The 27327-nt window shown below is 37.2% G+C and overlaps 3 protein-coding genes across 5 annotated transcripts in view; 1 reads left to right on the forward strand and 2 right to left on the reverse strand.

Annotated features, from left to right (window-relative positions):
* LOC124309545 (alpha-taxilin) overlaps positions 1-27327 on the forward strand; it is a 64367-nt gene that overhangs the window by 24518 nt on the left and 12522 nt on the right. For both annotated transcript variants that reach the window (XM_046773247.1, XM_046773252.1), the window contains exon 2: positions 4797-5047. In XM_046773247.1, the coding sequence (XP_046629203.1) occupies positions 4981-5047 (67 nt within the window). In that variant the 5' untranslated portion in view covers positions 4797-4980. The remainder of the gene's footprint in view (positions 1-4796; positions 5048-27327) is intronic.
* On the reverse strand, positions 3412-4982 carry LOC124309496 (suppressor of cytokine signaling 5). The gene is made up of 4 exons (XM_046773165.1): positions 4863-4982; positions 4112-4351; positions 3759-4025; positions 3412-3666 (listed from the first exon to the last, which is right to left on the reverse strand). The coding sequence occupies exons 1-4, from the start codon at positions 4980-4982 to the stop codon at positions 3412-3414; spliced, it is 882 nt and encodes a 293-aa protein (XP_046629121.1).
* Positions 7276-26889, reverse strand: LOC124309549 (prostaglandin E2 receptor EP2 subtype). 2 transcript variants are annotated; one of them, XM_046773260.1, is made up of 6 exons: positions 25484-26889; positions 23861-24097; positions 13314-13512; positions 12154-12395; positions 10108-10333; positions 7276-9505 (listed from the first exon to the last, which is right to left on the reverse strand). In XM_046773260.1, exons 1-6 carry the CDS (start codon positions 25688-25690, stop codon positions 9393-9395), a joined length of 1224 nt encoding a protein of 407 aa, XP_046629216.1. In that variant the 5' UTR covers positions 25691-26889; the 3' UTR covers positions 7276-9392. The 2 variants fall into 2 exon arrangements, with proteins under 2 accessions (XP_046629216.1, XP_046629215.1); XM_046773259.1 differs by having other exon boundaries at positions 13314-13515.

Below are 27327 nucleotides of genomic sequence, written 5' to 3' on the forward strand. Positions count from 1 at the left end.
AATTTTCTTAGAAACATATAAATGGTAATGACGACATAACACAGACAGATTTATATCCTACAATCTTAATTGTAAGTATAAAGATATTAGGAATTTTTACTTATGTAATGTGTTTTTATTTTCAATATTCCGGATCACCAACTTGTCAAAATAACAGAAAATAAGTACTTTTGAAAATTACAGACGCTAATTGGTGGATATTTTCTCAGGAAACTCACAAACTGTTGATTTTTAGACTGTTGATTCAATTTCACAGACAATATTCAGAGATTTCACTACCAGTCTTGACATTTCGTTCAGATTCTTCGGATTCCTGCCTAAATATCAATATTTCATAAGAAAGCAATTTTTTTTCTTTTTTGCATTGAACGGATTCTAATTTCATCAGAGTTGGCAACGCTGGCTGATACACTCATCATGTACACTCTGTCTCTCTCGTCATGCGTCGTGATTGGCCGGGGGCGGGCGCTCAGCCAATCACAGCGCAGAGTGAGAGAGAGAGAAAGAGACGTCGTGTCGATACTATCGTTAGCCAGATCATTCCTCGTTCGTAACTTCTGTCAAAAAGTCGTCAGATCGTGACATCACATCTGTCACTTGCGTTTTTTAGGGTAAAAACATTTGGCGGTTTGGTTTATCGAATCCCGAGGTAATTTATTTTCCAATAGGTTTTACTGTTGCATATGTAAGTAACAAGTAGGCAATACAAACAACGGCCTTGACTACGTCTTGCTAAATCGGTTGTACACGTTGTCTAACGATAAGTTATTTGCCTGGAGGTCAAAATCGTTAAATTTTCACGTGTTTTCCCATTTCTTAATTACCCACTGATTATACGCTTGCGACACTCGATCAGTTTGGTTAATTTTCCATTGGGTAGGTTTCACCAGTTCTTATTCACAGATTGTATTTTAAGTACGCCACTTGTACAACTTCTCTCCTCATCGTTGTTGACAGTCATATTTCTTGGCGCGAGTGTTTTATCTCATTGCCGATCATTTCTCAGGGGAATCTTGGCGACGATGATTGGAATACTTGAACGAGTCTGGTCCTTCATAAGTTATTGGTACTTTCGATATACGCTGGTAACGGAGCTCTACATGGTTGAGAAATGGGAGAGATACGTTATTCGTATCCTTTTTAGAAACTATATTTCTGGTCCTAGAATAGTCACGTGCAGCTGTACAAAGTTATTCGTATTTCGATTGAAAATCCAGCGAGCTCTTTGCATTATTGGTTCCAAGTTTTATTCCTACCCAGAGAATTCCGGAAAATCCTGTTTCCTGTGATTATTCTCATTTCCCGTATCCGCGTTAATTTTATTGGTATAATTTCATTCGAAATTTTAGAAGTGATTTTCCTGATTGATAATTCAGATACTTTTCTCTTGGCTATGTTTGGCCTGTTGTTTCTCTTCAATTACAGATTTTTGGTGCCATCAGCGGCTCAGATGTTAGTTTGATCACCGATACCACCGAATCAGAGATTGAGGGAAAACCAGAAATAACAAACTGTATATATTCAGGGAAGAATTCTTTCGGTTTTCAATCTTTATTATATGTATGTAATAATGATATTGTATAATTTACAGTATGTACAATATAATACGCATCGAATATACGACATATTTTATTTATAAAAAGCCATGATACTCGATTCGCAATTATTGTTGAATAGAGCATGCGTAAGATGTTGCCTACTAAATTGAAGTAAGGATTCAATTATTCCTGTCACCCATCTCACCGACGTGTTACGCGTCATCATTTTATATGCCTAGAAAAGATCTATTATCTGCAAAAACTCTAAAAGTATTGTCGAGAAAACAATGGAAACAAATGAGCAATGTGATTTTAGCCGACGAAAAATCCAATTCTAAATAGAGATGATAAATGTATGTATATACAGGCAGGGCTTGACAGAAGTTCCATATTATATATTATAGATCGAAAATACCAGTTTTCTAATCTAATACACCTATCAGTCTACAATACTATTTTTACTTTGTCATCGTTCCACTAACTAGTTAAATAAATATTATTCAACAAATTGAGATTTCTCTAATTGGGAAGATTTTTTAATATAGAGAATTTAAGAATCTGAACCTTAATATTATATTGTTTTTCGAATGCGGTATTCTACAGTTTTTTCATTTCTTCTCTCAAGAAATGTAACAAGCCTCTCAAAAATATTACGCAACTATGCGTTGCTTTTTCCCTGACTTTTGAATTTTCGACACAGAGCTTGAATGGAATTGCTCTTAAAAATTACAGTGTATACTTATTCGATTAAATAACTTTTAATATGATCCCACCATTAGCTTGCTCATGTTTTAACATATTGAATGTATAATATTTAGTTGTCCCACAACGAAAATTAAAAACTATAATTTAACCTTTTAATTAAGTAGTTAGGTATTCAAACTATACGTCGTATTATATTTCATTCTAGCTGGACAATTACTAAAAAATTATCACCTCCAACTAATGTTCTTAACATTACAATAATCAATATTGATTTAATAATAATAATAATAATAATATATAATAAATCGCTATCATACGAATTAAAGAGAAAACAACGATTAGTTCTGCGACACGGGTAATATGGTAAAATCTTCCTACTACTCTTTCCTAACTACTCGTCAATATGCATCAACAAATATGATTGGTGCACGATATATAAACATCCAAACGTGAAATCATCATTCAATTATCATTTCAGATAAATATAATAAGAATGTAAGTCACGATTAAACGGATCAAGTTAAATTTATACGATATTATGTTTATTCGAGATTCGTGTGATTCATTCAATTAAGTTTTGTCAGTCCGATATCTTATAAATTTTTCCAATCATAATACTTTTTTTTTATAAGGTACAAATTTTTTTCAACGTTTAATTAAATACACAGGTATTAAACTTTTCGTAACGTAATGATGTATGTACAACGCAGGTTCCGTTGAAAGAACACGAAAATTATACTACGTCCATCGACACCATTCTTCTTGCCGACAAAACAGCTTTAATCGCGATCAATTAATTAGGCTTATTTTGAAAGTGTTTCTTAATGATTTTCGAAAGGCACATCTACGAGATTAATTTTATGTTATTCTGATCTCTGAAATTTTATTTTACAGTACTATAGATAGGGTGAATAAATAGATTTGCCAAATATTAACACGAATGAATGAATGGATGACTTAAAGGACAGTAGAAGCGTCCGCGTGTCTTTTTTCAAATAATATAACCGCATCTTGTGATATGAAATTGTGACCATTTTAGTAACTTATCGTTTAGATCGGATAATTTTAAGTGAAAAGAAGCGAAGTGTGTGTAAATTGTAAACGAAGACACTCGCGTCTTACATGAAACTCAACTGGGATCTCAGCTACGAATAGAATAGCTTTCGTTTTACTGAAGATCACTCTCGATATCGAGCCTCCTTACTCGAACCCTTTGCTTATAGTGATACTCTTTGAGGTAACTTTTCAACGTTTTAGGTAGCTGCAGTTTGTTTATACCGTCGTACGTTGTTCTAGTCGTTATAATCGCTCGACATAAATGTTGCAGCGGAAAAGCGTATGTACGATGCAACGGTATCGTCAGCACAGGCTCAAAGAACATACAGCAAGACGGGTCCTTGTAGTGTTCTATCAAGCCGCATACCTAGAAGTACACAAACGTATTATTAGTATTGAATTGTCGGTTTTTCAGATCGCCCCTTCAGTTTCCGCAAAATTATAAAAGCCAAAAATTACCGTTCCAGAAGCGTAAACACCAGGGTCGTGCGAATCGAAACTGAATTTGTGGTTCCACTGTTCGACTCTCGCGTGTAACGAACGTTCGTACTTTCTAAAGCTAACCGAGAAGAGGAATTCCTCTTGGGCAGAATCGCGCAGCAAAAATGTTCCCTCTTGTTTGCCCTCTAGCAAACGTTCTGCCTCGTAACGGTCCATTTTACCCCAGTAAAAAGAGCAGGCTGTGATTGATCGTAAATCAGGTACCAGGCAGTGAACGTAATCGACCTAGGTAGAAACGAAAACTTGCAATAATTATTCACACCTTTGAGTATTATTACTCGGCAATTTCTATATCGGCAAGACTTTTTAACCTGAGTATGCGCAGGTCGTTCGATATTTGGAATTAGGGAAAAATCAATCTGCGATAGAGCGGTGAGAGCTGCGGCCTGAATTCCAGCATTTGCTTGAAACAACGCGGCCAGGCTATCGACCGTTATTCCATTAGGATGCACCTGAATACCAGTTGCGATATTAGGTTTGTATCCCGGGGGTGGTTCTACACCTTCTTCCATCTCCCTGGCTCTTTGAAGTCTAGCCCTCTCGTCGCAGTCCTGAAACAAGACAATCTTTGATGACTTTACGAAGTTGTACCTTTAAAATCCTTCTAAACGAAAACCTTCCTCGATAGTAAAAATTAACAAGTTACTTCCTTTCAGCTAGATATAATCTCAAGCCTCGCTTTTGCATTGCGGTTGAACATAAAAAATATCTGCATACTGAAAAACATGAAGCTGAAGCTAGCGGCCAGAGTTAGCTGCCAAATGTGTTAAACTTTTTAGAAATAGAAAAATGTAGTCCAGTTTAATCCTCATAATTTTATCAAAGTATTAGGGGGTCAATGTATTTCACAATAATTTTATTTTCGCATTTCACTATCTTATTACGCTAATTCTGGCTGCTAGCTTAAGCCGCGTGGAAAAACGAAACTCGTGCTTGTTTATTTCAATATGTATCAAATTTCTGGTTTTGTAATAAATGTCTTCTGATTTGTTCCAGGTTTTTCAAGCCTGTGTCAAACTGGGATTGAGAAACTTGAAGGGATCGGCAAAGACAAAACATTACCTCCATGGGATATTCCTCAGGATTAAATCGGGACAAGTCGATAACCGGACTAGAAGGCAGAGGTCCAAGAATTGGACTTTGAGGAGCCGAAGAGCTGTTGAATACGACACCAGCGCCCATGGGAAGTTCTTCCGTTCTTCTGTATCCGGTGCAGACGCATTCCGAGTTGTTATTTCCCTGGCCAGGTATGTCCGTACTTTTGGATCCCTTGCTCTTGGCGCAATTGAATTTCAGTACCCAGTTACTGCGCTTTTTTTTCGAAGACAGCAGGTGATTGCAGGCAGGATTTTGATCCTTGCTTCGTTGTTTACCTGAAACAAAATAGAAATTTGCAAATAATTAGACAAAACATTTAACCCGACGAATCGCGTGCTTCAGATAAATCAAAACCGATCGATTCCTGACCCCTTCTTTTTCCGAAAGATAAAGTCTTCGACGTTCTTCGCAACGGTAGATTAGTCGGACTGTCTTCCGAGGTGATGCTGCTGTTGCTGCTGCTGCTACTGCTGCTGCTGCAAGATGCTGCCTGTGGTTTTAGCTGTGCTTCGGACTGAGGTACAAAGTTTCCATTATTGCAGGTTGACTTGGACTCCTGCGAGTCGATCTGTTGGCTGTATATAGACTCAAATCTCGAGTTGTGATTGTCTAAGCCCAAGTCGAGCCGTTCGTTGTTGAGATTTTCGTCAGACTTATTTTGTGTGTTTTCTGTTTCGTTGGGCGGTAACTCGACGTTCCCGTTATCCTCGGCGTTCTGATTTGGCATGTCTGTTGTGGGAGTACTCTGGCGCGTTACGTTGGCTGAATTCTTGAGCTCGAATTTCTCACTGTCCATCTTAAAGAAATTTCTCAAGCTGGCTAAGCGTTGGCCCATTATAAAGCGAACCGAGCGGCATCTTATTTTTATCCGCCTCTGTTCAAGGCTGTTGTTTTCAACATTTGCCGATCTAAGTGACCATTGGTGAAGAGCGAAGAGATGGACAGGCGCGTCTTAGCAAGCGATGAACTTTCTCCAAATAAACTTCGACTCAAGCTACGGCTACCTGAAACGCAGGAGATAAAAATTGGCTTTACTTACTCGAACAGTGAATTCGAAACCGGTTTTTCAAAGATCTCAGCACCGAGGAGCTCACGTTAGAATCTGGATTTCTCGCGAAACTGAGGCACACGAGGAAAATCAAGTCGACACAAGTTCGTATTTGTTATCAGTCTCTCTGTGGCTAGTGGTTATATCTATCCTTGTATGCGCGTAATTCAGGAAATTCCATTCACTCCAGATTACAATTATACAGAATTGATTTTTCTGCCTCTTTTTTTCTGGTAAAAAAAAAAAAGAAAAATAGCCGCTCTCTTACAACCCGCGGTACTTGTTATTTAACAAAGATGAACATTTATCGGGAGAAAATTACGGCTGCTGCACCATTTTGTGTACTACGACGACGTTTTCTCACGTGAATGAAATCTTCCTTACTTCACAACTCCGGGTAATACGTTATCTTACGTGAAATATTATTACATCGGGAATTACGAACCGTATATGCGCTGGGTTTTACTCCTGTATGATTTCTGATTTTTAACATACGTTTCGTAGACACTGTTCACCAGGGAATAAATAAATAAATTCTAAAAAAAAGTTTTCTTCCCATCAAGGCTAATCGCAGCTACCCCTTCACCACCGTGACTGACGACAGCTTGTCCAAACTTGTCGTGTGCATCCCGTCACCTTGAACGAAACAGCGTTGAGATTCGAGGTGTGTACGGATGTTTTTTGGCTAAAAAAAGCATTCCCTCTTTACCGATCCGAAATCCATCGGACAAACTGTTCACTAGAGAGAGCCAGCGTTAAACGAAGCGTTGACGAAGATACGCGACAATACCGGATAATAATACCAGATTGGCACGCGTTTTCTGATCAATCGGTGGAAAACAAATTGCCGCATTTTTTCTAGCGATATTTTGGCACGACGATTACTTTTTCATCCGTGATTTATCCACCAGAGGCGAACGGAGATTTGAACTTGCGCCTGACGCAGCTCGCGACGGCAATTTGGCACACATAAATTCGACGATGCGGGTATTTTTTACAAAAGTATTGAGTTTCTGAATCAACCGCTTATCGATGGTGTAAAGATGGTGCTTTCTAGCTCTAATTATATTCTCGTCGGGTGACGATTATTTTCTACTATTTTTAAACTCAATCAGGTCATTGGTACTTCTTACTCGACACCTTAACGGACTTCAATACACTCTCCGTTGCGCATATCTAGTTGCTTTTGATTAGGCGTTTGATCGCGTAAATTAATTGCCAAAGTTAGGTTTAGTCTTGGAATGGCTTGAGTTTTGATTAATCAATGGTTGTTTACCGCGAATATGTATGATATGGTGTAGGTCATAGAAAAAATTAAACAACGAACAATTAACTGCAGAATATGTTCAAGATATTTATTAACATTGACGTCGAAATGCGTGTTGCACGATACGACATTTCTTGCATAGGTATATACATATAGTATACCTATACAATGGAATTAGTACTTGTGTAAACATAATCGTTCATGTTGACGTACAATAACTCTTATACCTACATGTATACCATTTTACAATACATTCACAAGGTGTAAACAATCAGTAAAAAATATTATTTACCGTTTACATTATAATCAATGCTACGTATAACCTATGGCATAGCTTGAATTGCATATAGTGACGATAAAAACCCATCGTATGCATGTGCAGTTAATAAACAGATAACAGTCGTAAAAATTAAAAATGGACAGGTGGCATTAAAACACGTACCAAAATGTGAAACTAAAAGAAAAAAGAAATAAAAATCGACTTGTAAACAGTCGTTGAAAACAAAGTGCATGTACCTATACGTACGTATAAAGATACAACATAGTAGCTCGTAACCGAAGTCTGTATTCACTTGATCGAATAATTTACTGAACAATAATATTTAATTTAAAGAAAAAAAAAATTAATTTTATTCAATTTTTTCTTGGCTACTTTCGCGACATTTCTTTTCAGCTATTCGCATTTCATTTGACATATTCGTCAGATAAACATCTACCAGCAATAAGTTGCAGCGAAAATTTCCCGAACATGTACATCATAGTCTTAGAAATTAAAATTAACGAACGTCGATCATTAACTCGGAAAGTTACCTTTGGTATTGTTAGTTGTGTGTAACGTAGTTTAATTGATATCGTAACGTATCGGTTGTTTTGCGAGTCTTAAAAAATAACACAATATATTTGTTACTGACTAGAAATATACGTGTATACATATGTCATTTTTTCACTTTTACATTACATACGTTAAAATATGTATAAGCTTTTTTGTTGATTTTCGTACATTAAATATTTTCATTATTCGTAAGGCAATTTGTAGAGTTGGAATCCGTTTGCATAAATCTATATCCGAAGCCATCACCTCCGTCGCCTCTGTGACAAGCGATGACTTGAATTTACAATTAGATTACAGCGTTAATAACAGTAACATGTTAGATTATTAATATCATTCTTTGATTCAGTTTTATCTTTAACAATTACAATCATAGTTTTGATTTTTCTTACTGTACATAAGAATTTTTAATTAACATAATATCCTACACCCTTGATTTTTTTTTTTTTTTTTCGGTTGAATAATTTGCTTTTCTGATTATTATTATTATTACTATTATTATTATTATTATTTTCAACGTGCATATAGACACTCATACACGATAGTAATTGAATTTCAATTAGCACAGCAAATTTTCATTTCATCCATTTTTCAGAACAGTAATATTTACACTCGACATTAACATTTCTCATCGGTTGTAATCTCATTATCGTTCGACCCCTGCGTGACTTTGAAGAAATATTCAATCATTTTCAACACCATCTTTACACTATTTAATAATCAACGGAATCAGGTACCGCGTTACATTCTCCACGTACAATACATACCTATCTCAAGTTCTTTACACATATGTTATTTCAGAAAGGCACCGTGCAGCCATTGTCAACACCGAACAAAGTTACTCAATTTTTTCGTACCAAGTATAACTATGATATATAATAAATGCAGTGCGTATGCAAATTAATGCTGCCAAATTGCCAAGATTAAAAATTATGCCAGCTGAGTCACGTTGAAGCGATTTCCTAAAATCTGATTCCGATTTAACGCTGTTGGTAAGGAACGAAAATAAAAAAAAAAAAAAAAAAACAAACAAAAACCGTAACAAATAAATAAACGCGACACATAGAATAATGAAAATTTTTTTACGCGATCGGTAAATATTAAACAAATATATGTATTGTCGCAGGGCTTGTTAATTAGCTGCTCATGATCGTTGTCCGCGTAATATATATTTAGTAGAATTAATTACAGCACGCGTGCGAATCGTCGATTGCGGGGCAATGAAAAATTGACAAATTTTTCATTTTTGTTTTTTCAAAATTCAGCGAGAGACCGGAAGACCGGTAATAATCATACCCGTGTCTCCCTGTATTTTTTCCGACGATTTCCGATCGCTCGCAAAAGCCAATCTCAGACTGCCGCCGCTGTAAGTTGTGGCTCCATTTCCTCGCTGACCGGAGTCGATGGAGCTTCCGTTATCGGAGTTGGCGGATCCCCGCTGCTGCCCCGATTGTCGATGGTCCCTGACGGCAAATTGATGTTTGAATAAATAATTAAATAAGACGAAATCAAGCCAGAAAAGGAATTTTTTCGCGACACATTAACATCACCATATAATGAAAATGGAAGAGTCCGTCGATCTGTTCGGCAATACGGCCGAGTAAATAGTCTGAAACTGACAGGACTCGGCAACCGAATGAAAAATTTTTGAAAGAAAAATTGGAAAAGAGCAAAAGCTTCTGAAAAACGTAAAAAATTTGACATTTTTTTTTTTCAAATAAGTATACAAACTGGGAAACACGTGATCGTTTTTTTAGAAAAAGTATGTAATGTTTCTCGGTTCAACATTGAGAATCGATTTGTTTCCCTTAGAACCGGAAGTTCAAAATTAAACGGGAAATGGCAGTTTTTCATCGCCATCATTTGATCGTAAATTTTCCTCCGAGTTTCAAATTTTTTTATGCATTCGTTATATTCAGTTAAAAGTTTGTTTTTCGTATTACAGAGGTTCAAAACCGTAAATAATCGTTGAAATTATAAAAAGTGATTTATATCGCCAAATAAAGTAATAATAATAAATACAATCACCCGGATCAATATTTCCACAATGATGTAAACCGCTTACCTGTAAATGAGCTTGCGCGACTTCTTCCCGAGCGGCAGATGCGGCACAGCGGTTTTAGGAAGGGAAAACTGGGGCGCATTCGTAACAGCACATAAATGTAGGGATCCAGGGTGAAGTGAATGCATAGCAGGATGTCGGCGATCATGTTGAACGCAAAGATGAATTTTCCAACGATAACTCGCTCCCGTCCGATACTCGGCGAGTACTGGGCCAAGGGGATCGAGATCTGAAAGGAGAAACAATCGTCGCAGAAATTAATCATCGAGATTTCCTCCGGAAACCCGAGTCGAAATTCAGCGCCTACTTTAAGGTATAATAGATTCTATTTCAATGCAATGTCGAACGCTAATTTGACGCCGAAAATGTCAACTTACGAATTTTTCTCAGTGTGGAAGTTCGATGCAGGATTTGTTCTTAAATTTTTAGAACTCGGAGGGTCGATATAGGATTCCTAGGATCAATTTCCTTCAAAGTAAGCTCACACGAACCTTGGTAGGATAAAATTTTAGGCGTTAAATTTCGACTCAGGAAACCCTGTAATTCTAATTTCTTTTCCTATTCGATTCAGGCACTTGCGTTTTTTAAACTCGACGGAATACGTTATCTCGACTATTGCAAACATCGACTACAATGAACAGGAATGAAAATAATCCCGACGTTTTCTATGCAAGTCGCGCGGGTATCGCGTTCGCACGATGTGTGTATGGATTTTGAAATTGCGACAGGAATGATTTATACGTTTATGTCGTCGTTTCGAACATACGTTACGAGCTTTTCTCACCCGTAAAGAAACCATTATTCGCATTTTTACGTATCTATATGCATACGGTATGGAGACGATAGATTTGTTTTGTTTTGAATATATAAATTATAATCGTTTTCGACTCGCGCATTGCAAAACGTGAGCTAGATTATAATTGGCCGGTGTGCGTGCGGATTTATTATATACGTGATCCGCAAATTCTCGAATTGTTATTGAGGAAGTGACGATAGCCAACGGAAATTCCAACCGATCATTATCGCTTCTCATTCTTGTTATTAGCCAAGGCTAAATAAAACCCCGCGTTTCGCGGGGCTGAAACCGTTTTGCAAATTGATTTATTACATTCTCCGTGCACGATTTATCAACCTGTCGTATGTACGAGACGTATGATTTGTAATTCTTTTTTAAAAAATCATCACGTATGTTCGTTAATCGTATCGCTAATTATTATCGGTACAAAGTAGAACGGTCCTGATTTCATTTACATTGTAGGTCAACGTACTTGTTTCGATGTTTAAAAAAGTTTTATTTTCAAAACGTGGCTTGCGGCTGGGATTAAATTTGAGAGATTTTCGGTACATTGGTAATTAATCAATCCCCCGGAGGATTGGTAGTAGAAATTTGAAATTCCCCTGGCTTGAACACTACGTTATCGTCGTCGGTTTCCTGTATCGAAACCGATACCATTGCGTCTTGAATTTCATCCACGCAAATAAATTGGCTATAAATTCGTACCGCGGGAATAAGCCGCGACGTTATAAAAAATACAAAAAAAAAAAATAATCACCAGCATTCTCATTTTTTGTTTTCACGGTGCACGCGATTGATTGTAAATTCGAAGGATTGCGTTTGTAAAATTTCATAATTGCAAGTTTCAAATATCAAGCTAAACTTCATCACATGAAATTTAAGATTGGCACCGAAGCGACTTAATAAAAAATTTGTAATCTTTGTAACTTTCGTAATCCCTTGTAATCGTTAACGATTTTCGTAATCCTTTGTAATTTTCTTCAAATCCTTCTGTAATACCTCACAATAATATCATTGAAATCCTGGAAATATTTTCAATCCCTTCGCAACCCAGCAGTAACCCTTTCAATTTTGCAATCCTTGCGACCGATCGCCGTCTTTGTAATCCGTGTAACATCTCCATTCCCTTCAAATCATCCGTAATCGTTCCACAACCGCGACTCGTCATCTTTGTAATCGTGAAAATTGCACCCCAAAAAGCAAAAAGCCCCCAGTGACGGAACGATGAATATTGTCTCGTATTCGTCACTAACCATCTGAGGCATCCAGCAAATGACGAACGTTATCGATAGCATGGCCATCAGTCGGGAGAAGGCCCTTTCCTCGGCTGTAGCGACGACTTCCGAGGGTGGACCGGTGGCTATGCTGAGAAGAGGCTTGGCTCGCGACGAGGCTCTTGACACCCTACGAATTACTGCCGATCGACGGCTCAATCTGCACAGTGCTCGAGACACTGCAAGATTGCACCAAACGATCGAGAGGCAGAGAACCGTGCCTGCGAAGAGAGAGAGAGAGAGAGAGAGAGATTAATATTTTTTTTCGTGCATTAAGTTGTACGTGGGGAACTCCATACGGACCTGAACAACGTCTGACCCTCGGACATTTCTGATTTTGTTTAAAAAAAAAATTTCCGCAATTGTCCCAACTCTCGAGCAGAACCTTGAATTTTTTCACATTTTTTATTCAACCGCATCAATTATTTGTAAATGTTTGAAGTAATTTTCGAAATGATCTTTTTTAATATTCTCAAAAAATACTTGGAAACTGTATTTTCTGTTTCAAATATTTCAAGACCGAGTACGATTTTTTTCCCATTTTTTTATCAACTCGAAACTTTGTTTGTACGGTTTGAAAATTACCGAAAAATTCTCAGAACTTCTGTTTTTCACTTAGAACATTTCTAGACCAGTTGTATCGTGGAGCGATTCCTGCTTATTTTTTTCGCACGTTCTACTTTTTTTTCACCAACTTCGCAATGAAACCGGTCTAGAAATGTTCCAAGTAAAAAATAGAAGTTTCGACAATTTTTTGGGAATTTTCAAACTGTACGCGCAAAATTTTAAGTCGATCAAATAAATTAAAAAGTAGGGAAAATTTTTTTTTAAAATAAAATAGGCCTATCATTAGGGTCTAGGTCTTGAAATATTAGGAATGAAAAATACAGCTTCTAAAAATTGTTTGAAAATTTGATAAAAGGCCTTTCCAAAATCACGTTCAAATATTTATAAATAATCGAGCGGTTGAACAATAAATTTGAGATAATTCAGGGTAATGTTTCAGAATTGAAAGAATTGCAGAAAAACTTTGAAACGTATGATAAAAAATAGTGAGGGTCAGACGTCGGTTCGGTTCGAATTTCTTCATTAACAATAAGCCTGAGGACGAAAAGAGAAGTTGCGAAATTAGTTCTTACCGAAGAAGAAGAAAACGTAGGCGTAGGCGATGTCTTCGACGTTTTTCGCGTCTCTGTAACGGAGGCACTTCCCGTTTTTGTAATCGGGTGCCGATCCCTGCTGATAATAATCGCCGAAACCAGCGAACGGCATAAAGCACAGGATACCAGAGACGAACCAGAGCAGAATTATGCATCGAACTATCACCGGATACGTCACCTGCTGATTGAAAGAAAAATTTCCTCGGTTAAAATCGAGCCGCAGTCTTAACGAATGATCGATTGCTTCGGTTACGAGGAACTTTGCAGCCACCCTCGAGTTACCTGTCGTAATTATGAAAAAATTTCAATGCAAGCATTTGATTTCGTTCTCTCCGTAACTCGACATGTTTTCTTTTTGTTTTTTGTTTTTTTTTTTACCGACTTTGTCAGTTAATTAATTAGAAGAAATTTTTAAACGTTGAAAAATTCCCGAGCCAACGATAAGTGAGAAACTCAAGGTGGACAATATACGAGAGTTAAATGAACGTAGTAAAATCACCGGTATCCTTAAATTTAAATTTGAAATGTCACCTGCGATGGTTCAAGTCCGACCAATTCATAGAAGAATTACATAGCATAGAAACTTTGAATGAAAATTCTAACGCGCGGGGAATTGAACGTCAACGATCATTTATTTGCCGGGTGTAATTCGGTTGTCGCATTAAATAGCAGTTCTTATTATTCTTCATCTCGTCTCAGTTTGTCACCTATGCAGATTAGGCGGACAGGCATTCAATGTTGTAAATTAAACGCACGTGTGAGTTACTCGAAACACGCGACTAGTGTAAAAATTAGGTACAAGGTGGATCCGAGACGCGATATATAATTCGTCGCGACAGGAAACGGCCGAGTGACGTAGATGCACGTATGATCGAAGATCGATTATTGATTGGCTCGTAAGTTGACCTCTCTGCGATTGTTTAATGATTGGATGGATAGCGTGTGAGGGAGAGAAAGAGAGGTACGTATGTCGGAAAAGCACCAATTCATCCCATCTTCGTTAGTAGAAATGCGCCCCCCTCCGATATGATATTGACAAGTGGTAATTGGTTTCAATTTACGATTATAATTGTCTTCTTCGATTTTCTGTTAAGAAACATCGGGGCGTCGAACAATTTCTCACTGGCCAAATCAATTATTTAAATTCGCGTGTAACGTTGAAGAAATCATCGCTGGTGGAAGTAATTTCGACGCTTAACTACGAGCTTGATTTTACGATTTAGTAAATAATTTATTTATTTATTCATTTATTAGGTTATCTATGAAGGAAAAAAATCAATTCTGTCCGTGTCAGATTTTGTAATCACGTTTTATAGAAAGTTGTAAATTTTTACAATTTTTCGTACAAGTTTGTAATTTTCTATGCGAAATACTACGATTTTCGAATACTTCCTACAATTTCCAACGAACGAAACTTTACCGTATTTCGGATTAGACATTATTTTCACCAGGCATACGAGAAAATAATTAGCTACGCAATTTGTTGCATTCGTATGGAGAATTTGAAAAAGTGTTTTTATAAAAACGATATCAAGTTCGCGAATAGGATTTTCACCCTTCTTCGTCAAGTTCGAACAAGCAAGTATCAGAGAGTCGAAAGTCCTCATTACCCGAAATTCACTATCGCTGATTTGTAGTTTCGAAGCGACGAGCCTTCGTCGAGCGAAGCCCTCCAATTACGCGAATCAGGAAATGGAAAATTCGGGCTAATTACGCAATGTTGGGCAAGAAACATTTTAATTACAGGCCATTGGCTGGTCTGTTTGCTTTGCAAATGAGCCGATGACAAGGCGGAAGTTGGGCGGCGAAGCCCTTGTCGCGTAGCTTCTTTCCGGCCCAAACTTGAAAACAAACCAAGGCGAGACCCGCCCGATCCAAGGCTGTGAACTCAATTTAAGTGCCGCGTTGTCGGACCTTTTCAAACTTGTATTCCAATCGCGTTCCGGAGACTTTTCTTTTCCACTCGCACTTTGCAGCAAGTATCCCACGTTTTTTCCGCACCTCTATCTCTGGATCTTGAGCATTGACTCGAGTAAATCACGAAATTCTAATTATAACCCCATTCGGACAATTATTAATTAATATCTACGATGTTGTGAAAATTTTCGATATTATTAAGGTTAGTATCTAGAATTTGATAATAATGTGATTGTACTAAATGATATTGATTACCGTTTCACCCTATCTTTCTTTCCTAGTTGATCAACGGTCCGTGAGATTATTTTTAATTCAATTGTTGATGTATAATACTTGTGCCTTTTTGTGCCGTACGGTTTGTTAGAAGTCTAGGCAAATAAGTCGAATCACTTTAGATTTCCATAGCATAATATTGTTCAATCGGTCGACACTTTTTCCTTCTTATTCTCACAATCGCGATTCAATGCCGTTTGAAACGTGAGGAGAATCGTTTTTCTGATAAACGTTGTAAAGGAAAAAGTCGTAATAAATTTCACTTCAGCTATCGAAGGTCTATTTTTTTTTAATCAATGACGTTTTTCGATTCAGTACATAAACGGTTTCGACCCGTACGGACTGTGCTTTCAATTTTCGAAAGAAAAACCACGTTTTTAACTTTGTCCGAAACGTTAAATCTTTTTATTCATGGTTCTACGGTTTTTCAATTGAATCTATAAACATAATTCCAAATTACGATTTTTCCCGACAGATTCTTAAATTGTTATTAAAATTGTATTATTTATATGGGATTGTGAATTTTATTCGAAGAATAATTACGACGCCTGACCAAATCCAGAATCTTTCACTCACAGCTTCAAATTAAGGATATTAAAATGATATTTTAAGACTCGCGTTCAATCGCATTGACCTTCCGTTAAAACCATTCTGTACAAAATTAACGAACGTCCACTAATTACACATGGAATTGATGGTTAATTTCGTTTGCAGAATTGCGAGTAGCTAATATTCGTGACGAGCTTACCGTGTTCGGATTATACACAGCTAATTTAGAATTTGCGCCACGAAAGTTCGCGTGTGCTGAATTAGACGTAGGGAAAATTTTGCAGACACGAAAATAAAGCTCCCTTAGGTATAACTGTATCAACCAACTGAGGGTGCGTTTAACGGCTACCTGCATAAATTTTACACGAGGCGCAGCGATCGTTATAATTGTTGATTACCAATTAATTACGACGTTGACTTTATCGATAAACAATATCCGTTAAGAATGTGGCTAATTAATTAATTCTCTTGTTCGGTAAAAAATGATTTTATAAACACGTCGAGTGGAAAGTTCTTACAGACAATACTTGCATACAAATGATTTGGATAAAGTTTCCTATCGGTTCATATATCCATATACATATGTATAGTTATTTACGTAGCTAATCGACAATGATCAATTTGAATTGACTGTCGACGAAACTTTGTTTCCAACTAAGAACACGATACCGTTAAAATGTTTTATTCACCTAAGGAAATCTCGAGAGAAATTAATTTAATTAAAAATTAAAAATTGGGCTACAGCGATGGCTGAAAAGGTATTTTTTCATTTATTTATTTTTTTCTTTCTTTTATTAATTTTTCGCGTTTCGGCGAAACGAGGGGATTTCATATTGGTGCAAACGGTGAATCATCATCGTCTGGACGTCATTCACAGCTGTAAGCAGGCCGGAATGATTGTACGTACACATATTGAGTAAGATTTAATTTTGAATGTCGTTGAAAAGTTGAGGCTCGAGTGATTGGCGTCTCGGAGCTTTCAAACGAACTTTACCGCTCTATATATCTGTATTATGCGCCGCTTACTGCAGACGGCTGAAAATCCATTAGCTAATGACACTTTGGGCTTGAAGTGATGCATCAAGTGTTGCACCAGCGTCACCGCGTCTTTGTGTCAAGGGTAGATTCAGGCGGCAATCGCTAGTTTTTTAAACAATAATCTTACACGTAGGCAGTTTTCTCGGTGTCAACGGTCAAAAAAAAAAAAAAACAGACAAATGTGTTTTAATTCACGCTTCGGCCCTAATGGGAGGGGGGCTCTTCGGAACTGTAATAATTTATTGAACAGAACCTTGTTACAATAGAAATGTGTTATTACACAATATAATAATGAGATAAATTCAAAAGATTTTCATCAATGTATGAGTTATTTTGTTTTTTTACCGATACTTGATCATCGTTTACAGTCGAATGAGATTGGGGTCAGTTTGACCCCGTGTGGCAGCAGTGTCGTTCAAGAGAGATGTGTAATCTAAGGGTCGAGTTTCAATCGTGCTTTTATTATGAATCAAGAGACATGTACTTGGCACGAGTACTTTTTTCTAAAAAGCTATCCGAAAACTGTTGAACCATAATCGCCTGCTAATATAAAGTGTAGATCGATCTATCATGTGTCGCAAAGCAGACTGCAATGAAGCGAAAAGTAGGATAAAAGGAAAAGTCTGCAGGTCGAGCTGCCGGTACGGAATTGCGAAAGACGCGTCGACTCAATTTTAAACTTCTCCGTCATTTTGGTGATCTCTAATAGATGTTCGCCGATCGTATAACACGCCTGGCGCCGCCAAGCGTGTTCATTTTTTTTTTTTTTTTTTTTTCTCCATCCAACATCCGCATCATCGCTGTTTCTTGAAAATTTTCAACGAAATACATACCCGCCTAAATGTCTGTAATAAATCTGGCCGAAGAATTCTCAAATTTTTACCACGTGGGATGAAAAACAGAGAGAGAAGGAAATTTGTAAATAACAAAGTTGCGAACCAATTCGGTGCAATAAATGACGAAATATTCTTGCAGTTGCAATTCGTTGGAGGAAAAACGGTAAACAACTAGAGGGAAATTATATGCATTGCCCCGCGTTCAGGCTACTGCCTGCATACGTTGTTCCACTTTTGAGAAACTCCTTGCGGTGTAGAAAACTCGCTGATCGTCCACCGCGATTCATCATTCATCGTTGATCATTCGGTCGGAATACTGCGTCATCATAAACACGTTTGCGGCCAGGCCATTCGCCTTTGTAATGTGTATTCAATATGTGGGTACGTTATATGTATCGACACGTGACGAACTGTATAATGTTTACTTATTAAGGGCGAGTCACGCGGCTCATGTTTGCTGAAACGTGATGAGAAGTAGCAAAAATCATCGTCGATGTATGCGTATTACGATCATCCTGCGAGTTGAATTTTCTTTAAGAATTCGGACGAAAATCGAAGTAACGTAAAAGAAATGCGCAACATGCAACACTGAGAAAAATTTCATTTGTTACAGTAACTAAAAAACTTGAGTAAAACAGGTATCGTTAAAAAAAACTGTTTGAATATTGTTCGAATTACGAAAAATGAGCTATCGTCGATCCTTTTTTGGTAATTGCAACGCAAAATCAGTTTCTGAGGTTTACTCTACTTTTTTAGCTAAGCAAGGCTTTGACGTCAATTTATTGTTGCACGAGCATTATGTATTCTTACGCGATAAAAACGAGGAAAATATATCGCACCATTCGAGTCTGCATCGATAAAGGTACATTTTTATTCTTATCTCGTTGCGTAAATTTCGCAGCCAACTAAATTTGAGTCCGTCGAAAAGAGGTTCAAGGATGCATCTGCTGCGGATGATGCAATCATCCCGAGATAATCGAGCGTCGTTAAATAATTACCATGCATTTTATGCCTACGTGCCGTTCGGCTGCCCGGAACCATTACAATTTTTCGGAAACGCTGAGATGCGCGGGTGGAGTTCACGTAAGTCCAACTTTGAGCGATGATCGCACGCCCCGAAAATTCAAGAAAAAACTATAATCGACGTCGTTAGACTCGCTGAGACACGAGTTACGATATAATAAGTGCTGTTAATTGGTGACGAAAACTGTAATATAAGGCAACGAACGCGTCATAATGCGAGGATTCTTTGTTCCTTTGTAAAATTATGCTAAGAACCTTTCACCCGCGATACGATGTGTAAAGAAAAAATGTTTAAAAAAGTTAATGGAATGTTGCCGTTAATTTTTGTCAAAAAATTGGCAATTTTTCATCTTCTTCCATTCGCCGAACCGAAGCGACAGAGAGTCGAAAATTCCTCGAGGTTCTTGAATGGGCGTGTTATCCCAAGTGATTATCCTTTTTATTACGCGACACGTGTCAGCGCTCTTCTTCCACGAGGATAATCGATCCCGGACACGATATATGACGTGTGCGAAATTAATCAAGATAAGAGAGAAAACGTCCGTATGTGTGATATAGATTTTGTCCGAGTCCATTCGCTTTAATCTCTAGTATCCCTTGTTTATTCCAAATACGATGAGTTCGATTGAAAAACTTCGATTTAGTTAATTTGTCAAAATGATTTGGTCACGCGAGTTCCTTGATTCAAAATTTGAGTCATATCAATCACCCGTCTTCTTGATACAAAATTCGCATTAACTTTGTTGAATTAAGTAAGTTTTTTTTGTGTTCGAATCGGATGAATATCACTTGACTCAAACAATTCTTTCCCTCTGCGTGGATTAGTGAAAAAAGAAATATCCTGCATATGTTTTGTTAATACTAATAACAACAATACCGGCAATTTCTGATTAAAAAGATTTGTAGGTATCGTTATAACGTATTTTGTATGCCTGTACATTTAGATATACGCATAGGATCTTGATTAGCGTACGTGATCGTTGAAAAGCACGGTTCGTTATTCCCACGGTTGTTTGTCTAATCAGGGTTAAAATATACTCTCTTATCATCATCCAGACTCAGGTACATACATGTTATATTTTCACGCGTAACTAACTCATTCAACCGATCTCGTTACCCTGCACTGCAATATCAATTATACCCGCTGCGAAAATTTTTATCATTCAAGCCGACAAGATCAGACTCACACTCGTGAGATGAGAAATTTATACTTTTCACTATTACTCCAACTAGTTTCTCTCTACCATTAATCGAAAAACAAAATTCCTCGCAGGTTAAAAAATGACAATAAATTTAATTTCAATACTTTGATCAAAGAATCTGTCGCGCCTTACTATAATTGCGCGTGTGTGTTTCTTTTTTTTTTTCTCAATACTGCAATAATTGTAAATAGTTGAGTAGCAACAACAACATTTAAATCGTCGCTTTAACGCCACTCGCGTTTTACTCAAACATACGAATGCATCGGAAACTTCTTGTCAAATATTCGAAGGGAGGACCTTCGGCGAGGCTTTGGGAAGGTCGGAGTTCAATCCGAGTATAGAAATATGGTGCGTGCCACGAAGCACGCGTACGTTTATTGAGATCGCCTTTCGTAGGCTTAGTAAACACGCACGCACACAAGCGCGTCGAGCGAACATTGACGCGTTTGAATTTACGTGTCTCGACAAATAAATCATACGTATAAATAAATTTTGAGAAACGAAATAGTTCGGTGAACGCAAACTTCGATATCGATAACGATTGTTCTTATTTATCGTTAGACATTCTCGATGTGCTCTCTCAGTTTTGACGGTACAATGTCTGTTTGTTTCTCTTCTTTTATTTATTTATTTCTCTTTTATCATTCGACTGGCGAAGTTAATCGCAAATGTAATCGACCGCCCACGAGTAATGAAATGCGATTCGCTGTTATGGCAATGAATATTACGCAACGAAATATTAAATTATCGAGAGCGTCTCGCTATCTCTGATTTTGTTTAAAAAAAATTTATGCGAATTCTCCCAACTCTGAATCAGAACCTTGAACTTGTTCAGACTTTTTATTCAACTGCTCAATTATTTATAAATGTTTAAAGCTGTTTTGAAAAGGATCCTTTTTAAAAATCTCAGAAATTGTATATTCTATTCCAAACGTTTCAAGACCGAGCCTTGGCAGATTCAACTTTTCTGAACAACTTCGTAATCAAATCGGTACGGAAATATGTATAGGTATATATACATATATGAAGAGAGAGAGAGAGAGAAAGAGGGGGAGAGAAAGATGCGAATTAAAATCCTCCTCGAGAAACGGAAATGTAACTGCGTATAATTTATGATTTTTTCGGATGCTTTATAGGGTAATTAATTTTTCACCTGTGAGAAAAGAAAAAAGAACAAATTCATCCGGAACAAGACGATCGTCCGGTTGTACGTCAAGAATAACGTAACACTTTTCGACCGTGCGGAGTAAAAGTGGTTCGTCGTCTATTTTTGTAACCACTTTACATTTCACCCCGCGAGTCGATGTTCGATAGCGTTACGAAACAATAAGGCTGTACGTCCATTCGCGTATAAGATTTGGATGCTGACTTTGGACTCTCGGCTCATTATTTATCCTCTCAATTAAATTACCTCCCATCCTTGTCGTCTCGTTTATCGTGTACATTTATTTTTGTGTTTTTTGTAAACTTCTCGATTGTGGTAAAAAATGAAAATAGTTAACTAAAAATTTCTCTCACTGTATATATTTAAGCCTGTATTTTTCTTTCAGACACTTACGACTATACGTATAATGTAAAACACATATTAGCGATTTGACTGACTTGTGCAGTGAGAAAAAACAAGAAGCCATCAGCTTATCAGTTTTATACCGCAACAGAAATTATAGTTGTAGAAAAGACTTGTTCGCTGTACACTCATTGATTTCAACAAAAGTGTTTATAAATACATGTTATAAACAGTGTTTCGATAATCTGTAAATTTTACACTCCAATAACACGTAATGTCTTTTCTATTTTCAACACAATTTTCCATAATCGTGTTTCCCAGTCCGGAGTTAACGCAATAAAAACTTCGAGAAGAATAAAAATAAAACCGAACAACAATTTCGTATATCTATTGTACCGATAACTTTTGTGGCGAAAATATTTACCCAATGCCCATATCGTGTGGCGTATGATAATAAAACGTGGCTCTGGGTCAAGGCTCGTAATTTCTTAGTTTCTCTTCGTACGTTCTCTACAGCTACACTGAGATTTCGAGTAAAAAACGCCAAGGCAAAATTGCTGCGGTGTACGATTCGAATCTTTAACAACATCCGGAAACCATTACTACATTATATAATACATATATATGTTTAATAGTCTGCTGCGGTAAGAAAAACACTGGAAAGATTTGGTGAAAAAATCTAACAGACATTCCGATGCGCGTGTATAGGTGCAGATGTGTGTTACAATTGTACGTATACCCGAATCTTTACCTCCGGATGCTTTTTTTTTACAGATTAGACGCGTGTTTTAGGGCGATAACAGACTAGATGTACGCGTTTTGTGCAATAGAACAAAGTGTGTAACGCGTTACGTAGAGTCAGCGCACTATCTCCGGCTTGTTAATTTTTATTTTTATATTCTCTTCTCTCTCTCTCTCTCTCGCTCTCTGTCTGTTTTTCTTTCTCTATCGATTAAAGCGACGACAAAAGTTAATCGAAAAATATGGAAAACACGACAATCTTGTATCGGTGCGAAAAACGATAATCTTTGTTATTAAATCTCTTGCGGTTACTACAACGTCCTCAACTATTTACACTTTTTGCCATAACCGTAATATACAGTCTTGGGTATCACGAAATAGAAACAAGCGGGTTTAGACTGGCCAAGTTCATAGAGAGAGAAAAAGAAATGGTAATATCCAATTCGAATTTCGTACTATAAATTCAGATTCGTGATTGACGATTTTAAAGCCTTCGGATAGGATATTATATGAAAATGTGACGATTTTTTTTACTTTTAATCACTATTATGGATCCATCGTTAAAAATTTTGGAAGTCCGACCTTGCACTCGTTATCGGTGATCCAAAAAACCACGACCTATCAATTTCTACCAAAATCGCAATGTTTTTAGATTTCTTTCCAACGTATAGAATGGCAATTTTTGGATGTCGAGAAACCTTCGAGTACTAATTTTCATCGAAATCGAAATGTTTTTAGTTTTCTTTTCAGCTTATCGATTGAGCAAATTTTAAATTTTGCAAATCTGACTTTAGATTCGTGATCAGCGATCCAAGAAACTTCACGGCACCAATTTTCACTCAAATCCATTCATCCATTCTCAAGATATCGTCATATGTATTTTTTTTTTTTTTTTTTTTTGAATTTTGTCATTTAAATAATTAAAAAATTACCGAACCGATCAAAGCCAAAATCTAATCATTTCTAATTCTGAAAAAGCCGCGTTGATCGAGAAAAAAATCATTGAAATCCGGCGACTAGTTCTCGAGATATCGTCGGTCCAAAAAATTGATAACTTTTGAAAACTCAACTTTTCATTCCCGGGCTGATTACAATAACTTCCTTTTTTTTTCTCTAAAAACAAAGAAACTTGAAGTTAAATTATTTTTAAAACTGTAACCAGAAAATCGAATCCAACTTGCGATACGATTCTTTACGTTTACGTGGACATTCTTTTCGCAATTATTGCGATAAAATTATTGCGGCATATATCGGTGCAACAATAAATCGATGATCATGGCGTTACTTGACTGAAAAATTTTTCGTAAACTTTGCAATAGCCAGAAGATTTGGTATCGGAAGCTATTATAACCTACATCACGGTAATTCGTAATTCCTCCGATATTTCGGAAACGTTTTTGTAACGATCGTGAAATTCTTGACGACGTTCCCTCGACTCACCTTCTGGTAAACGAAAGGCCTCGTCAGAGCGAGCCAGCGTTCTACGGCCATCACAATCGCCACGCACCCGCTAAAAAGGCCGAAAAATCTCCAGACGACTCGAAGGGCGCAGAAAATCCGGGTTTCCGCATCTTCGACGTAAAGAGTGAGGTGCATTTGAACGAGCATTCCTAGCAAGGCGACGAGGTTGTTCGTCGCCAGACAACGCAGCATCAGGAGGTGCTTCCGGTTCCTTCTCTGAACAAAAAGAAGACGGAATAATGAAAAGACGATGAACAAAAATCGCACAGAATCTTGAAAAGAGTGAAAAAAAAATGAATAAATAAAATAGAAATTGAAAAAATTGGAATTGGCAGGAAGAAAGAGAGAAGGAAGGCTCTCAAACTTATCGTCAGATTTTCAGATTTCTATTTTCTGCAATTTTTTTGAAAATCTTTATTATTATCGTAATTTTAGACATCTTCGGGACAATTTCATTTGTGTAACACAGCGATAAGAATTCGGATGAGTGACAGATGATTAATGCGGAAACATTTTTCAAAAGATAACCCCCAGGGTTCATCTCTGTGTCTTTATTAAACAAACGTCTAATTATTGCGATAAAAATAGCGATGTATTAAATTAAAGTAACTGTTGAAAGATTTGATGAATGTTTTATCAACACGCAATAGTTTTGCGTAACGTTGGTGATCAATTACACGTTGGAGATTAGTTGTTATTACACGAACCCAAGTTCGGTATTCGGATAAAGAATAAATTAGGGTGAGAATCTCGTAACGTCGAGTCAGACTCTTTTACATAATTACGCGTCAATATTACGTAGCTAAAATCTGTCGACTATAGAATTTGCCTCATTTTTTACCGGGTTGATATACGTATTTTAACTTTTAATTGAAAATTTTTTTTTCGAAAATATTTATCGTGTCCACCGCTGGTTAAGAGATTTAAGATAAATGTCAAAAAATCATGATCATTATGTTCAAGGAAACGATTTTGCTCGTTGATAAAGCGGGAAATACGTAACAGGAAGGAAAACTCGCTTCCTTCTTCAGTGGTAAAATTAGTTTTAACCAGCGTAGAAGGTCGCGTGTATGAATAATGTATGATGAAACAGCGAATATGTATCGTTAACTATTTATTATTATTCTTCTCTTGACAATTTAAAACCGAAGCTTTCTGCTTTCCGAAAACCTTGATTAAGCTGGTTCCACCGGTTCGTTTGAATCATAAATTTTATCAACGAAGATTACGATCGGCAAGAGGAACAATCCGGAAATAGTTTGAAAAGAAAATTGAGCACCATTTTTAAAAGTTGCGAAGTCGAAGTTTTTTGCTTTCGAAAAAGTTTGAATTTCACCGGACGTTTTTGCAGATCAGTACAGATTTTTACCAGCAACAGGAACAATCCCGAAACTGTTTGAAAAGAAAATTGCGCAGTATTTTTAAAAGTTGCGAACTCGAAGTTTTTTGCTCTCGAAAAAGTTTGAACAGGCCGGATTTACCGATAAGTACAGATTTCGAACCGCATGAGGTATGAACTGGTACCAGTTGTTACAGAATATCGTAACAGTCAAGGCCCTTGAGGCATTTTCCTTATCGATTTGAGAAACATGAGAAACTTACCTTATCGCGACTGAAGAGGATGACGAGGGCTGATATATTGCCGACGACACCGGCGATGTAAACGAGGGTTAGAATTGTCTGGGCTAGAAAGTTGACGTGTCGTTTTGGCTTTATAATCATCATCGTGATATTCAACGGATCGTCCAATTTCTCAGCCTCCACGACGAAGCTGGCGTTAGAAATTTCCTCCACAAAATCCTCGTCCATTTCAAAGATTCGACGTCTTCAAATGAAAGGAACTTTTTTTCTCTCTGTCTCTTTCTCTCTCTTTTTTCACCGTACCTTCAAAAAGGTTCGTAAGAAATTTTGTCTTTTTGACCAGCAGTTTATAATATATGTATATATATGTTTTTTTTTTTTCTAGCCTTATTTTTTTATCTCCCTGCCGTTACCGGTTTTTCAATCTTCTTCTTTTAAAAAAATTACAAATTCTTAGTCTCGATTTTGTAAACGATAGAAACCCACGCGTGCATAGCTCAAGATCTGGCAGCTTTTCACGATCGTAACTTGTTTACTTCGTAAACTTGGCAACTATGGATGGGTATTAGGCCCTTTCAGGCCCTACTCAACTAAACCTATGCCTGCGGCTCGGCTAGTGTTAGACACGCACTTCCTAGCCTCTCAGTTTATCCGTACACATTTACGCATGCACATGCATGTATTCAGGCTCGAAAGTCAATCGGTTATGTACACGTATCGAAAGAAATGTCCTCGGCGATCACGTATTGCGATGATCGAAATGCCTTGATTCGAATATTTGGAACCAGTCTTTATCTTTCCTTTTCTTTTCTATTCTTTTCTTTCTTTCGTCAATAGAAGAACTCCAAAATCACGAGTGACTTCTCATTTTCGTTTTACACTCTGTTGTATAATTATATCTTTCACCTGTAAACTGTAATATTATAATTGTGTTACGTTGCGTTTACATCCATGCAGGATAAAATTTTATTAACAACCAGTGTACACAATGTTATTGTATGGATATATTATACTGTATAGATTACACCAAAGGAGTGTATAAATTAAATTTTTTTAAGATCGACAGAAAATTGAAAAATGTTTTTCGTTCCTCGGATTTTCCTCGACGTCGTCTTTTTATGTGTAAAATTTGTAAATTCACAAGTTGTCTCGTTTTCTTTCCTTTTTTGTTTTACGTGCCGCTGTGCTACCTCACTTTATACATTACGTATGTACCATGTATTACGCGATAGCCGACCTCTGTTGAAAATTGTTAATTTTCCTGCGGCGTTATTTTCCTTTCTTTTTTGAAAAATTTCAATGAGAATAAAGAAAAATCCTCTCAGGATGATTGTATCGTTGATATCGAATTACGGTGATGATAATTGGTGCAATTAATTCTATGGGACTGCGACACACACTTTTTTGCCAAATGTTTGTTGGCCCGCTGTTGCCGCCTCACTGATTCAAGCCACGCGGGAACACCGAGTTTTGTTTACTACGTTCATACGGGAGAGAAAGAGAGGGAGAGAGAGAGAGAGAGAGAGAGAGAGAGAGAGAGATTCGACGAGTGGAATGCAGAGGAGAGGAGAGGAGAGGAAAGATCGAGGAAACGGGCATCCATCCATCCATTCTAAGCGGTGTTAAGACTTAGATATGCTCAGACTCGCCTCTTTTCGTCATTGGGTTGACATCGTCTAATTGCTGCAAGCAGCACATGTCGGAGGGACCGAAGGTTTCATGTCTAATGTCACGTTGCAAGTATAATTAGAAAAAAAGAGGGCGAGAAAAAATCGGACTCGTCTAATATTATTTCATGATTGGTATAATTAGACAGCTGTTGGAATAGCGCGCGTATCTAATGAAGTAATGATAGGGGGTTGGAA

The sequence above is a fragment of the Neodiprion virginianus genome, chromosome 7 (assembly GCF_021901495.1).
Source record: "Neodiprion virginianus isolate iyNeoVirg1 chromosome 7, iyNeoVirg1.1, whole genome shotgun sequence".
Lineage (NCBI taxonomy): Eukaryota > Metazoa > Arthropoda > Insecta > Hymenoptera > Diprionidae > Neodiprion > Neodiprion virginianus.

Bases quoted from the DNA above. Each gene is read 5' to 3' on its own strand.
- LOC124309496 (XM_046773165.1), bottom strand. From the start codon at position 4,982: ATGGGCGCTGGTGTCGTATTCAACAGCTCTTCGGCTCCTCAAAGTCCA. The intron at 4,026-4,111 runs GTTAAAAAGTCT...GTTTCTACCTAG, and splicing joins AACGACCTGCGCATACTCAG to GTCGATTACGTTCACTGCCT. The intron at 3,667-3,758 runs GTAATTTTTGGC...GTGTACTTCTAG, and splicing joins GTGTTTACGCTTCTGGAACG to GTATGCGGCTTGATAGAACA.
- LOC124309549 (XM_046773259.1), bottom strand. From the start codon at position 25,690: ATGGACGAGGATTTTGTGGAGGAAATTTCTAACGCCAGCTTCGTCGTG. The intron at 13,516-23,860 runs GTGAGTCGAGGG...TCTTTCAATCAG, and splicing joins GGCCTTTCGTTTACCAGAAG to CAGGTGACGTATCCGGTGAT. The intron at 12,396-13,313 runs GTAAGAACTAAT...CTCTCTTCGCAG, and splicing joins CTACGTTTTCTTCTTCTTCG to GCACGGTTCTCTGCCTCTCG.